We start from the raw sequence: 14,257 nt of genomic DNA, 5'->3' as shown, positions 1-14,257 counted from the left end.
ACTGTATGACAAATTATAGATTACTATTTTAACATGCCATGGTTGAAATCAACTTATTAATGCAATGGCAGATCAAAACAGTAATGACAATATGCCACAGAAATACATCTAAAATATTTAATATTTACAGCACATAAAAGGTTTTCAGACATTCAGACAAGAGAAATGTGCTCACATGATTAAAAAGTCAAACAATCATAATTTTCTGCATGCTGATGTCAGAATAAATATTTGTACACAATTTACAACACGTAAGAATCTCACAAACTTAAATATGTATAAATATTGTTTGATACAAAAGCTATGAAACAACTGAATATCAGGAATATAATTGAGACTTTGCATTTTTAAAGCATCAGCATCACATAGTGTTTACATCTGAAATGTTACAATAATCTGATGAATGAGATCCCCCTAAAGATCTTTCATTTCTTCAATTGTCCCTCTTGTTTGAGTTGGAGATGATGATATCTGCAGCACAGTGATATGAGAGGTACTTCACCCGCCAACAATTACTGTTGTCAAAATATCACAAATTACTGTAATTAAAAGGCTTAACAAGTCAGGCAATGGCATCTGAAACAATATCTCATTACATGATACGTCATTAGGTCCTCCATGTGATTGCCTGTATTGGAGTAAATTCATCCCACGGTAAGAACACATCATGTAGTGAAGCAGCATCAGAGTGTAACACTTCTGTCCCTGAGTGGGTTCAAGACCTGCGAGGCTCAAGTCCATGAGAGAGCTGAGTTAGCGTCCTTTGGTTGTCGATCACTTTGAGCTGGCGAACATAAGTCTGAACTTCTGGATGGTTCTTGCTGGCCAGAGGTGAATCTGGACCTAATTATGTGGAAAAAGATGGAAAGTGTTGGAGAAAAATGAGACAAATCATGGAGGAAAAATATCTCATCATTATCAGATGATCCTTTGGGACTTACTGAATGGCTGGCTCCTACAGTATCTCACTATCTTCACTGTGTTAGCTATCATTCGCTGAAAGACAGAGACGTGTAATCAGCAACAGATGTCAGGAAGTAATGATTAATAAAAAGATTTACGCCAAAAGTTGGCCAACTATCTGCACATTCAGAGCCTCACCATTTTTTCAAAATTGACCAAATTGTCAATAAATGTCTTGTTGCCGTCATGAGTGAATGTCATGTCTGGAAAAAAACAGTGAAACACAGTAAGTGGTAAAGTTAGAGGAAAGGGGAAATCAGTTATTCAGATGGTTAAAACTACAAAACAGTTGCGACAAACTGGTCAAAATGATGTTACATTAAAAATAAACGTCATCAAAGAAATGGCTCTGACCTTTGATCAGCAGCGGCATGAAGGGAATGATGGGAGGCTCCAGCTTGGCAACTGTCAGTCGGTACGCTCTGTGGTTCCTGGATGGGTCCTGTGGAAACAGTCACACGGTTCTGAGATCTGTCATCGCTGCTATGTTAAGTCTATCTATCACAGTCCTGGCTGAGGGAGATGCTGCTAAACCCACACTCAACTCAGTGACCACCTGACAGTGCAATAATCCTGATGCTTTTCTACTCAGTATTTGCTTGGACTAAAATCAAAACCAATCAAAGATGGAGACAGTTTGGGGAAAAAGCATGATTGAGAGTACAAAATAAGTTGTTTTTGTTTACCATCAAATTTTCAAATTCACTGTAAAACTTCTTGAATTTGCTGGGAAGTTTCTGTGAACACAAATGACAGGGGAGGTTTATGTATTGCTTACTAATGAATTTTTTAACAGAAACAGACACGGTGGACGTATACACACCTCCCAGGTCTGACTCAGCCTGCTCACTGCTGGGTTACTCAGGCCCATAATGACAGCAAAGAAGGCGTTTAGATTCCTGTACTCCTTACAGCTTTGACAGTAAACATGAAAAGGTAAGACAGTGAAGCGCATAAACAAAACTGCAATCAGAGTCAAATGACATATATCACAGAATGGACAGTGGAAACGAGGTCCACTCACTGGGCAGCAATCTTGATGAACTTCTTGAGAAGTTGCACCCGCTTGCTGAGCTGAGAACACATACACATCTCTGAGATCACCCAAAACTGAATTTCATTAAACCTCCTCAGGAACAGATCCAGGTTCACGGTGGTTTTCTTAACGTTTTGCCTCCCAAATGTGTGGTAGATGAGTTCAAGCTGCAAGACACAGGAAAAAAAAAACACAACTGGTCTTGTGAATAAAAAAGTAGGTTAACTAAATAAAAACCAAACCAATTAAACTTTTATTTATGCTATATCAATGCATCAGGTCTACAATTACATGTAAATCTTGCCAACCTTATGGGACATATTGTGCAATGAATCAGTTCTACAAAAGGAACCTGGCCTCTCACTTATACCTCATGTACACAGTGGAAAAGTTCCCAGTCATAGGAGGTCATATGGTAAGCCACATCCTTAGAGCTCATCAACTCAAAGCTGGCCAGTGACCCTGTAGAGGGACCCTCCTGCTCAGGTAAAGGGGTCTAGAAAACAGGGAAAACACTGTCTTTTATATTTGACAATTATGTAATCTACTGTTAATAAATAAAGCAAATGTTATAATGAAACAACATGAAAGGAAGCTGCTGATAAGAATAAACATTATAATTTAACTTCACAGAAATATATTCAAAAACTGTTTATTTACATGGTTATAGTTGCCTCTGTACATGCACCGTGTTGCTTAAAAGGTAGCTGTTTCTGCGAAAGGCATGGAAGACTTCACAAATGTATATGATCTGAGAAAAGTGTCAGGAGCAACAGATTTCTGTGATTTATAGCGAGGTGTGGGGCTTCAGTAAATGTACTTGTGAATCCATTTTTTTTTTTTTTTTAAAGATGAGAATTGTCTTGTGCAGCGTGTGTTTTCTGACAGGCATTAACACACCAAAGAATCCAGCTGGTCCCTTCGGCAGGCAAACAGCCGTCCATTTATGCTGAGAGTGGAGAACACTGAAACATCGTTGGGCTTGAAGATCACTTTCTCTGTAAAAAAATAAAACACAACATGAGGGTTAAGAAAATATTTAAATGTGTTATTGTCATCTTCTGGAAAATGCTACAAATGCTGCAAACCATTCATCAACCAAAATAGTAATGTTAAATCCTTCTTGGATCACCATAAAATTCTTTTAATGTGCATGGTCCCCAGTGGAAGAGGCCCACTGTCTTACTAATAACACCGAGGGAAGATGACACTATGGCACAACACCATATTCTATTATAATATTATACTATCTGGCCTGTAAGAGCTCTTTCATGCTAAGTCATACACACGTGACAGCTTTTGATGAAGCCTTGATTTTTCCTTGCAAAGCTAAAGTTCACTGGTTAGAAATATATGAGCTCTATGATAATCAGCTTCTGCTCTGTTTTTGTTTACTTGCCACTGAAATGGGAAGGGCAGGACAAGTAAGAGCTGCATTAGCGCAGAGACAAAGGAGCACCACTACAGTAAGAAGCAGCCAACAGCCTCAGGTCATTTCTCACTAAATCAGTCTGGGATTAATTAGTATAACACCCTGCTTGGGCTCTCCCTTGTGCCATCTTGGTTAACATGTAGCTGCCACTGCTCTCACCTCCTGCCGAACTGAGGTTGACCAGGAGCAGGTCCTCTGCTGACCCCAGTTTGTCAGCCACAGCACCGATGACCTCCCTGACTGAGGTGGCCACAGGGGCCCGGATTGTGGTGTAGGTATGGTCACAGCAGTAGACTTTCAAAAGAACTGGAGACAAGAATCAGAGCAAATATGTGATTGTCAATGATGTGTCAAGCTCCACATATTCCTTCAGAATGTCATCTGGAACCGACTGGAAAGACAAAAAATATTCAATCAGTTTGTGTCATCACCAAATCAAATTTGTCAGGGAGTCTCTGAGTCGAAAACATCCATGGTCATATATCCAGTCCACTACATAGCAGGGTTATTTTCTGCTGCTGCTTTAAAATGTACAGAAAACCACCCACTCCAACACAAGTGTTTGTCTAATGAGGACCAGCTGACATTTCAAATAGTGGATGTAATGCGACAGTGACACACAATAGCTGTGGTATAGCAACAGTTAAAAGGTCTGGGACAAACCTTGTTGTGGAGACATGTCTTTTACTCACTTTCATCATTACTCTTTATGGGCTGACGTTTCTGAAGCTTCTCATCTCCCGTACTGAACTGCCGCAGCAGAATTTTGTGCTGTGACAAAGTATAACGAGTTTAGGTTTGAAAGTCTTCACAATAAAACAAAAGCTGCACATGACTTTTCATTTGAAAGTAAAAGCCTCTGCCTCATACCTTTTTCTGTGAGAGTCTGGCATCTTCAGCGCTGCGACATGAAAAAAATAAGTCAAAATTAAATCAACAATTCTTTAGCACTGATCATCTGCCGATAAAATGTGGAAGAAAAATAATCACAAACATTGAGGTTTCAAGGGGATCATGGTGACTACAAATTATTAGGAATACAAGCAGTTTTGGGATTAAGGTGCTTTTCATCCAACTTCCTCCACCACCATAAAGAAAACAAACAAAAAAAAAAAAAAACAGGAACAAAAAACAAATAACTTACTTGCGCTTTACAATTCTATCCAGCTCCGTTACCTGATCCCTGAGGGCTGCAATCGCTTTGGCATCATTAGATACCGCCATGAGAAACTCCTGCAAAATAAAACCATTAAAGATATATCAGAAAAAGTAATAAATGGATAAAATGCAACAATCACTGATTCAGTCATCAAGCTGTAATGCCCCTTTTTCTCTCTAACAAAGACCACACTGGATATAAGCTTTTAGCTTTATTGTGTTTTTTTTTAACTCAAGGTTGTAATTGTATGACACGAGTCTTGTAATTACATTTATTATTTTCAAATAAATCTGTTTATCTATCTTTGGCCTGAGTGAGCAATCTCCAAAATACATGTATAAATCCCTAATTTATCAGGCCCTACATTCAGGAGTCATACTAGAGACACAAACGGAAGAGTAAACTTGAAGGTGCAGCCAATATTTATCACCTGGCCTTATTGCTCAGGGCAGCCCAAAAGTATAAACTAGAATAACAGCAGTACAGCTGTACAAATGTTACATCATGAAGTTTACATTTAATAATTTAAAGTCTTATTCCGAGTCTCCAAACCAAAGCAATAGGAAACACATGTATAACAGCCACACCTGTGGCCCTGCTTTTTATTTTCATGAGATAAATGTGTTTTATACCCTGGTTACTGAGCATTCTCGATTCTGAGTGGCAGACAAGTGTCCATTTATTTCTAGTAACTGACAGTATAGCAAGACATATCTGACGCAGGTGTTGCTTCGCTGCTGTAGATTAAGGTTTCAATGGTAAACTCTGGGTGAAAGACAGCAACAGTAAGACTTAGCTTGGTACTTAAGTTATATTTATGTAACAAAAGACAGAAAATGAAACTTAGCTGATCAATGAGAGCCACTAATTTTAATAATATTTGTGTGAATCCCAACAGGATGATTTGGATTTGTCCAGATTCACGCCAGATTGATACAAACCTCAGCTTTCAAATGGGTGGTTCTTTGCCTCCCTCCAAAATTCATTTGTATGCACTATTTACATGACTGTTATTGTATACTTGAAAATAAAAGTTGTACTTCTTGCAGTCTCAAAATATGTGTCCGTTTTTACATTATGACGATTTCATTCATTAGCCATTGGTCCTTTGTTGGTGAGTTTTCGTTCCCAGTTTCCTCATAATAGTTTTTCTTTCTTTTTTTTTTTTTTTAAACTTTCTACAAATAGTATTTTAACTAAGTGTCTGTCGCTTCACCTCACACTTTCTTCAGAGAAATTACAGAGATAAAGTACCTTCTGACTTTGTGTATTGTTACTGTACATGTTGCTGTTCCGCAACATTATGTACTGTCACGTAAAATCTAAAACACAAAAAGATTCCAATACAAGCACTGATTTACGTTACATTGATTATCAAACTGTATTGTTATTGGCACTGTTGTTTACGGTGATTATGTTAGCACTCATATCTAGAGGCTGACCTCTAGGAAGGCCACCAAATTGTCCTCCTCCTGCTGGTGATCTGCGTGTACAGCTGCCCACTGCATCACCAGACGGATCACCCTGCGCTTGTTGTTAAGCGTGTAATCCAGCTTCTCCTGTTCAGAACCCTGCAAGGCCTCGGCATGGTAGGTGCACAGCAGTTCAGGATCAAAATAATGTAATTGCAACAAAGAAGTATGTTTTATTTTTTGGTTTTCAGGTCATTTTCACATGACCAGAAAGAAAACATTAGGTAACATAGTACTGAAAGGATATTGGGCCATCAACACTGGACACAGTTGACTATTTGGGATGAAGACACAGTGCATGAGCACAAAGTCATCTAAGGCGGAGTCTGTGACAAAAAAAAAAAAAAAAAAAAAAAGAGAAGCTCATGTCAAACACCTGTGATAGAAGAGTAAGAGCAGATCAAAGAGTGTCCAGAGCCATCGGGCTTGAGCCACATGGCCCTGTCTCTGTCACCTCTGCAGGCAAATGAAAACCATATGTATCTACACAAGCGAGAGTAATTAGATCAGCCTTGTGATGTGTGGCTAATTATAGATGAGAACAAACAGGTCAGTGCAGAGCAGCAGGCAGAGGGCAGAGGGGAGAGAGGCTGAGCCAGGGAGAGTAGAGGAGAGAATAAATACACTGCATGGAAGAAAACCCTTCACAGTACATGATCGTCATATTGATAGATTATATTAGATGGCACTAATCTGCCATACTGAATTTTTTATGCTGAGCAGTACCTGACTCTGTGAATTGAGAATCCAATCGCATCATTTCAAGGAGGTGCTCCAAAATCTTCTCCGGCGTCCCCGACATTACCTTGTATCTGGAGCAACACAGGATAAAACACACCCTTCACTAATCAAGAAACACTGGCTCTTAATGCTTAATGACACGGCAATGGCCCTTGACCGATTTGTGTTACTTGAACGTGCGTCTGTGATTGCTTCATTTGATAACAATCCTATTTACAATCACAGTTCTCAGAGTTCTTGGCTGACTGAAGATTGAGGGGAGTCTGGGCTAAGAGCTGTCAGAGAAGCCACAAAAAAAATGTGGGGACATCTTCTCTGTGAAGGAGAATCAACACAATCCAGCCTCGCTTGTTTTCATTACTTGATAGCAGCATCACAAGAGCGAGCCACACAAGCAGTGTTGTGTCTTCCCCACTCGTGGGGGAGAATACAGTCTTGACACTCTCATGTGTGAGGAGTGGAGCTGATTAGAGGGCGACCCTGAACAAGTAATTGTGACTTGCCAGGCCTTCTTTTCCCCCTAGGCACTAGTACATCATTACCATTAATGTGTCTCTCCATATTACAGCGACTGTGCTGCAGTGACTGATGCCTCTATTAAGATAACACTTGTTGGCTGCAGTGCACAGGATTGCTCTGTGCTTGCACTGCCTGTACGATCAGGACGTGTTTTCATTTGCTGACTGATAGAGACCAGTATCCTCCAGGATTTTCCACAGTTTTTAAGGACAAGGCTGGTGATAGTACATTTTTTTTCTTAGCCAGTGAAAAGACTAAAACCAACAATCTGAAAATGGTTCCCAAAAAATGCCCTTTTTAATCTTGTTTGAGTAATGTTTGCTAAAAACTAGTGCCCAGCTGTTTTAGGAAATTGCTGAGCCCTTCTTGCAATTAGTTTTGCAATGCTGTAAGCTCAAGAGTTAATCGCAAGTTAATTATTGTTATCATGAGAAAACAAAGCCTGTTTTCTCATGATAACAGGTTAGTTTATCTCAATATCTTGAGAAAACAAAAGGCTGATTTCTCAAGATAATGAGATAATTCTTTTTTTTTTCTTTTTTTTAATTCAAATCACATTTTCCAAGATCACAGGATAATTATGGAGAACTCGAAAATAAGTGTCTGCTTCATTTGATCACAACCAATTTTAACCTTCAAGATCACTGTCATGACTGTCAGGGAGGATTCAGAACTTGAACAGCAAGTCAAGGCATAAATGTGTAGTTTTGTTTGGCACAGTTATGGGTACTCTGTGATCTGACATTTTCACCTTAAATCAGTTGAGACAATGCCATCTATACATGCTAGCACGGCACTCCTGATCTTTGATAAACATTATAAGTAACGAGGAAGCGACCATTTGTTTTCTCATGTTAACGGGTTGATTATCTCATTTTTTCTTGAGATAACAAGATAAATTAACCAAAATACTTTGCTGCAGTTTATCACACCTTGTTTTCAAAAATAGAACTGTTGTTAATGTTTTGGCTACAACTCCATTCGAGATTACAAGTTTAATCAACACCTGCCAGGTGGATATACTCTGTGATGTACACCTTTTCTGTCTACAAATACAGCTCTGTTCAGCAGAGTGCAGTGCAGTGGTGGGCACATTTACTTGTAATGTGAGGATGAGGCTCCCTGGACGGAGGTCCGACTGCTGCTGAGACTCTTCTCCAACACCAGAACATCCTGACCGTGCTCCTTCAGACGCACCGTGTTGGCCTCCACGTCCTTCACAAATAGACACACAGTGAATACATAGAAATTATGCATTTTTATATGAAGACTTGAACCTTTGCAGATGATGAAAACATGGAATCTAATAAAGACAGTACAACAACATGAAACAGCCATAATAATTACTATTTTTTAATACACCGAGTGGTTGTGTGTAAGTTGTATATGATTGTGTTAAGAGAATATGAGCCGTCTTCGTCGACAGCACAGTGAATATGGCATGTCATAAACTGTATGCAGTACTTACACAATTATGCAATCATCTAAAAATTGCCAAGAGGTTTGACCCTCGGCTGTCTGAATCAGAACTAGCCATATTTGTTCCTACTGCAGAGACAGTGGCTTAACACTGGGCTCTGGTCACACAGCAGAGTGGATTAGATGGTTCGTCCAGCGCACAGTCAGCAAACAATCACACTTACCTTAGCAAGCAGGAGGTTCCTGACAATGTAATAATGGGCTGGATTGCTTTTACTGTTGTCTAACAAGTGTGAGGTATTAATGTTAAAGTTAAAAAGAACCATTAATTGGATGTTTTGCTCTTTTTTTGGGTGAGATGTGGTTATTGTGAAATGATTTAACCTGGGCATGCATAAACCTCAGTTTTGAATAAATTACTATTCTCTCAAGACATTGAGTTATTTCTTGGGTCGGTCAATACACATTCAGATGGTGCATCTCGAGTGTGCCAGCATTGTTCAAACCCACAGAAAATTAACTGAAATTCTAAGTGTAGATCCAACTTTTTTTTAAAGATACAAACTATGTCAGGTGTCATCTAGAAAGTTTACAATGGCTCAGATAGTGCAACCATAAACTTGGGTTTGACTATTTTACTGGATGTAAATATTATATAGCTAATGTTGATGTTATACAGCTGATAGCTGTAATGCCATTACAGTGTCTGACACTATTACAACAACACAGCTTTTGAAAATATTGAAGCCATTTAGAAGGCATATTTACAATTTAGTCAGTTACCAGATTATCAAGTTGTTGGGTTATCAGCCACCAGATGTCTGATTTCTTTATAAACTGCCCTCATAACAGATCGAAGAAATTAACCCAAAATCTGCCTCTTATATCAAGCTTGAAGTAATACGAATCATTATCAACATATTTCATATTTAGTAAGATGAAAAAGCTAATGGGTGCAGAGGGCTGTTATAGTCTCTCACAGGCTGCATTATTGAGTTTTTGCCAACAGAGGGCAATAGTGCTTTTTTTTTTTCTTTTTTTTCTTTTTTCTTTTTTTTTTACTGTTGCTGTAATAACATTAGTAGATGTTGAACAGAAACTCACCCTCAAAATCCGGTTGAAGTCCTCCTTGTCTACTCTCAGGAAGTGACAGTTGTCCTCTCGCAGGACAATGGAAGCAGCACGGGGGGCGTCATTAACAAGTGCCAGCTTCCCAAAGTCATCTCCTTCATGAAGCGTGCAAACAACACCCTGAGGAGCACAGCATGCTGATCAGTTACTGAACACTGAATCAAGGCCCTGCTCAGAGCTGCATAGCAATCTTGATGCTTTGGTGATGTGAATGATCTTATTTGAAGAAATGTCTACTTTTCCATAGATGACGACGTTGACTGAGCCCTTCAGAATAATGTACCACGATGTGCCCTCCTCCCCTTGATTGAACACTGGGAGAGAAAATCATATCAACAACAAAGAAAAGCTTTGGTGGTCTAATAAAGCCTCATCTGTGATTTGTTGGATTAATATTTACTCTGTAATGCATTTCTGAATTTTTGAATCACATCACTTATTTGATAAAAAAATACTCACACACTGTCCCTGCTTTTGCATGAGACTCAAAGATCAGCACCCCTGCCAGTTCTCTCTTTACCTGTGCAAGCAGGGGAGATATAACACGGGAAGATCAATATTAAAACACATTTGTTTTACTTACTGGGGCAACAGGGAACATTCAAAAAGTACAAGTACAAACACACAGACAAACAAAGTTTTACTTTTCTGCTGTTCAATACCCCACTGGTGTAAAATAGATTTTCAAGAAATTGAACATGAGTTATACTGTCCATAAAAAAAGATATGCAGTTGGCAGCAATTCTCACATAACTTGGTTTTCAATCTGAGTGAATTCCGGCAGCGATAAAAATTGATGACTTTACCTGCAGAACATTTATATTGACTGTACATGATGATCCAGACTGAGAGGAATACATATATACAAAGTGTGTGTTTGCATGCTTGCATTTTTCTGCCACTGTCACCAGTCTGCTCTTAAATCTGACAAAAATGTCTGAGGAGCTGAGCATGGTTTTTATCGCTACAGGAGACACAAACAATTTCAGCGTCCACACAATGACACCAGGATTCATACTGCTACTTAAGACAGGGCATTTCTACTCACAGTGGTGGATAGATGAGATAAGGCCTTTATATGGAGCAGCTCTTCATAAATGATCTCTAAATCATCTGCTGTTCTTTCAGATGGACTGGAAAACAGAAAATGTATAAACAAACTCATTACAGCATCACACTGATACACTTTATTTGACAATGTTTTAGAGGTTACTGCTGTAGATCCCTACTGTTTCCTCAGGATCATCCTCATGTGGGCATCAGGTCCAATCTGCGAGAGGAGGAGCAGGGTGTCCTGCAGCTCCTCTTGGCTCTCCTGCCTCTCCTCCTCACTGGGCAAAGGGGCATCCTCCTGTTCATCATCCAGGAAGCGGTAGAAGAGGTACTTGTCCTGGAAGCTCAGCTCCTGGTCCACTGCGTCACAACGACACAGCAGGGCTTAAATTTAAAATCTCTGCCTCACACGTAGCCAACATGTGCGCAGACACAGGCATCACACACAGCGTCTCACCATGGTTGAGAACACCTTCTTCCAGCAGCACCTGCCACATGCCCACAGCCTGAATACGAGTGTGGACGCATGAGCTCTGTTGCATTTGCCAGTCAACCAACTCTGTCCCCACACAACACTGCCTAGGAAAGAAAAAAAAGTCAATATAAGTTATGTAATATGTTTATTGTCTGATATTGGTTCACTGTCTGATTGTATTTAATTAATCAGCTCTGTGCTTGTTTTTTGTTGTTGACCAAACAGGTTGAAGAGCTTTTATATTCTGCCACAGTACAAATCTTGTATAAATAGGAGTTAAATCAAATAAATAAACACAAAGGTGTTACATTCTAACAAACAAAATGTAACTATAATGTCTCTTCATCAAAATAATGATGAATGAATATAAAATTAAAAAAAAAATAAAAGATCATGTCACTGACAACAATTTCAAACATGTAACAAGAAATTATATTAAAGTTACTGATGAAAAAAAACCTTTTCTACATACAACCCATAGAATACAACATAGGCTGTATAAGATTGGCAGTGACCCCACACACATCCTTGACGCATTAATTGATGTTTGGACACTTGGGCTCAGCGCAATAAGCTGTAAACACAACACTGACATACAGTATTACAATTTTATGAAACTGATATGGGGAACATTTTAGCAAAGAGATGTCTGTTCACACACCTGAAAGACACAAAACAGCATTAGCATTCATTTAGAGTCGTGTTTGTGTCTATCTGAGGAATACAAGTCTGATATTCACTCTCTCTTTTGCTGTTTTTGTCTTCACCAAGGGAAATGTCTGGCCCTCGGCAGGTAGCGTACAGTGGGTTTTTAAAAAATGTTGAAAACAGCTGCCAGCTGTGTCTGAAAATGATGCAGATGAGAACCGTGAGACTCAACCAAAACAGTAAAGTTGTGGGCTGTAAAACCAAGACAGCTGAAAGAGGCACTGCAGCGCTTCGGGGAGGTCAGATAGTAATTCTTTCTGTGGTCGTGACTACAAGCAAACACCTTTCACATTACACGGTTATTTGAGTTACTGTTGATATAAAAAAGTTACTAGTGCAGTTAAGCTATCAGGAATGCTGTATGATAGTATAGGAAAACACAGAAGTCTAGAAAGTCCAGAAGCCAAAGGACATGTGAACAGTTTTTTTTCTTTTCATTTATGCTATCATGTTGGGATTTTTAGATTGTTTTTGTGCACGTCTTTCAAAAACTACTTGTATTAAAATGTCAACCAACCTATATGTTTTCAGATGGTACTTCCTGTCTCTGATCATGTGAGGCGCCCTGGAGAGGATGGCGTTACGGAGAATCTTCCCAGCCCGTAAGATCTTCTCCGAGGGCACCTGCACAGTAGAATTCGGGTCAAATCACAGCACAATAGGAGTCCTACGGAGCACCTGCGCCACATTAACAGGTTATGACTGACGCCTACGTACAGAAGGTCATTGAGTTTACTACCTGTGAAATGCATTTGGGGTGGGGTTTGGCTGGGCTTTCAATGAATGACTTCTGCAAAATAAAATGAAACAAAAAATAAGAGGAACTGAAATAAAAGACATCATGGATGACAATGGTAGGCTGAGGCTCCTCTGATGATAGAAAACTCAACATCACAGAAACTGGGTAAAATTAAAGATCTGTTGCTGCCAAACCCAACACAACACAACAGTCCAGTAATTGGAAAATAAAGACATCAGGGAAACAACAACATGTCAGACAAGTCAAGTTAAATAACGGGTGTTTTTCTTCTCACTGGGGGCCACAGGATATCTTCCTCACCGCTCCTGTATGACTCACAGTTGCCATTATGTGTTTATTAGCTGTCAATTTTAATTGAACTCATGGCTTTCTATATCGCTTCTGAGTTAAAATAATAGTGTGTTCCCAGAGTCTTGACTGATGCATCCAATTGCTTAAATGGGACACAGATATCGTGTTGTAAGTGTTTTTTTCTGTCCTCTGGGACCACAGGGTGGGCTGCAGGGTTGTGACATTTAAAATGCATTCTGCTTGCTTCAGAGAGCAGCGTTAACTCATGCATTTATGTGAAGGCTTTAAAGCCTCATCATTAATTCACAAGAAAATTTGTCCACTCAGTAGCCAAAGAAGCTGGACTTTCTTAGTTATTATTTATATATGTTATAGTAAATTAAAGCTGTTTGTTACATAACAGAACAATCTTGTAGCAATGCTGTGACCAAACTCTAGGAAGGAACAAAGCACAGGGCACCATAAATCTACTGTAGTGCCACGTTATAAACCCAGTGGCCAGGAAACGACAACAGGAGAAAGGTGGGACAGGAACTGTTCTGGATGGAGACAAGAACTCCAGTCACCTTGTTTATATTTAGATCAACTTTAAACAAACTTCACATTCTAGCTTATTTCCAACCTTTGCTGAAGAGGCCAGTAACAGTAAAGGATGTTGCTATGTCACACAAAATGAAAGCAACGACAAAATGAGTTATAGCTGAGGTTTAAATCATTGCCAAACTTTTTTTTTACTCACAATGACACTCTACCCCAGAATTGTCTCAACCCCGCAGACCCTCTCTGTCTTTCATAACATGTGGTAACACTACATGATAAAGAGTTAGTTTTGTAATAACTAAGGAGTGTGTGTCAGGCTGTCAAGTGTCAGAGAAATTACCTTATTCTGATGTTTGGAGACTGAAACAATTGAGTTGTTGCTTATGTTCTCCTTGTCCGGCATTTCTGGGTGTGAAAAACAGAGGATATATTACAATATACTGCATGTAAAGTGACTTGGAGAAAAAACATGACCATCAACGAAAAGTGTGTCAGCAGCTTGTTCCATTTTTGTTCAAACCTCCATCTAACCCCAAGAATAGAGATGCCCTGCAGGGC

General features: G+C 39.3%; 1 protein-coding gene across 3 annotated transcripts in view; it reads right to left on the bottom strand.

Annotated features, from left to right (window-relative positions):
- Positions 1–102: 102 nt before the first annotated feature.
- The window catches only part of rapgef4 (Rap guanine nucleotide exchange factor 4), a 31,659-nt gene continuing 17,504 nt past the window's right edge, over positions 103–14,257 (bottom strand). For 2 of the 3 annotated variants that reach the window (XM_022740386.1, XM_022740385.1), the window contains 26 exons: positions 14,040–14,104; positions 12,848–12,898; positions 12,626–12,732; positions 11,383–11,504; positions 11,102–11,285; positions 10,921–11,005; positions 10,332–10,392; positions 10,110–10,186; positions 9,846–9,992; positions 8,422–8,537; positions 6,789–6,874; positions 6,310–6,388; positions 6,033–6,183; positions 4,576–4,664; positions 4,302–4,332; positions 4,124–4,202; positions 3,591–3,737; positions 2,900–2,997; positions 2,370–2,495; positions 1,988–2,166; positions 1,787–1,877; positions 1,650–1,700; positions 1,318–1,405; positions 1,102–1,166; positions 942–996; positions 103–843 (listed from right to left, as the gene is read on the bottom strand). In XM_022740386.1, the coding sequence (XP_022596107.1) occupies positions 716–843; positions 942–996; positions 1,102–1,166; positions 1,318–1,405; positions 1,650–1,700; positions 1,787–1,877; positions 1,988–2,166; positions 2,370–2,495; positions 2,900–2,997; positions 3,591–3,737; positions 4,124–4,202; positions 4,302–4,332; positions 4,576–4,664; positions 6,033–6,183; positions 6,310–6,388; positions 6,789–6,874; positions 8,422–8,537; positions 9,846–9,992; positions 10,110–10,186; positions 10,332–10,392; positions 10,921–11,005; positions 11,102–11,285; positions 11,383–11,504; positions 12,626–12,732; positions 12,848–12,898; positions 14,040–14,104 (2,558 nt within the window). In that variant the 3' untranslated portion in view covers positions 103–715. The remainder of the gene's footprint in view (positions 844–941; positions 997–1,101; positions 1,167–1,317; positions 1,406–1,649; positions 1,701–1,786; positions 1,878–1,987; positions 2,167–2,369; positions 2,496–2,899; positions 2,998–3,590; positions 3,738–4,123; positions 4,203–4,301; positions 4,333–4,575; positions 4,665–6,032; positions 6,184–6,309; positions 6,389–6,788; positions 6,875–8,421; positions 8,538–9,845; positions 9,993–10,109; positions 10,187–10,331; positions 10,393–10,920; positions 11,006–11,101; positions 11,286–11,382; positions 11,505–12,625; positions 12,733–12,847; positions 12,899–14,039; positions 14,105–14,257) is intronic. The other variant, XM_022740387.1, reaches the window with a different exon arrangement.

This window comes from Seriola dumerili, unplaced genomic scaffold, assembly GCF_002260705.1.
Source record: "Seriola dumerili isolate Sdu_G_001 unplaced genomic scaffold, Sdu_1.0 BDQW01000052.1, whole genome shotgun sequence".
Classification (NCBI taxonomy): Eukaryota; Metazoa; Chordata; class Actinopteri; order Carangiformes; family Carangidae; genus Seriola; species Seriola dumerili.
This window is presented reverse-complemented; position numbering and strand designations above follow the sequence as displayed.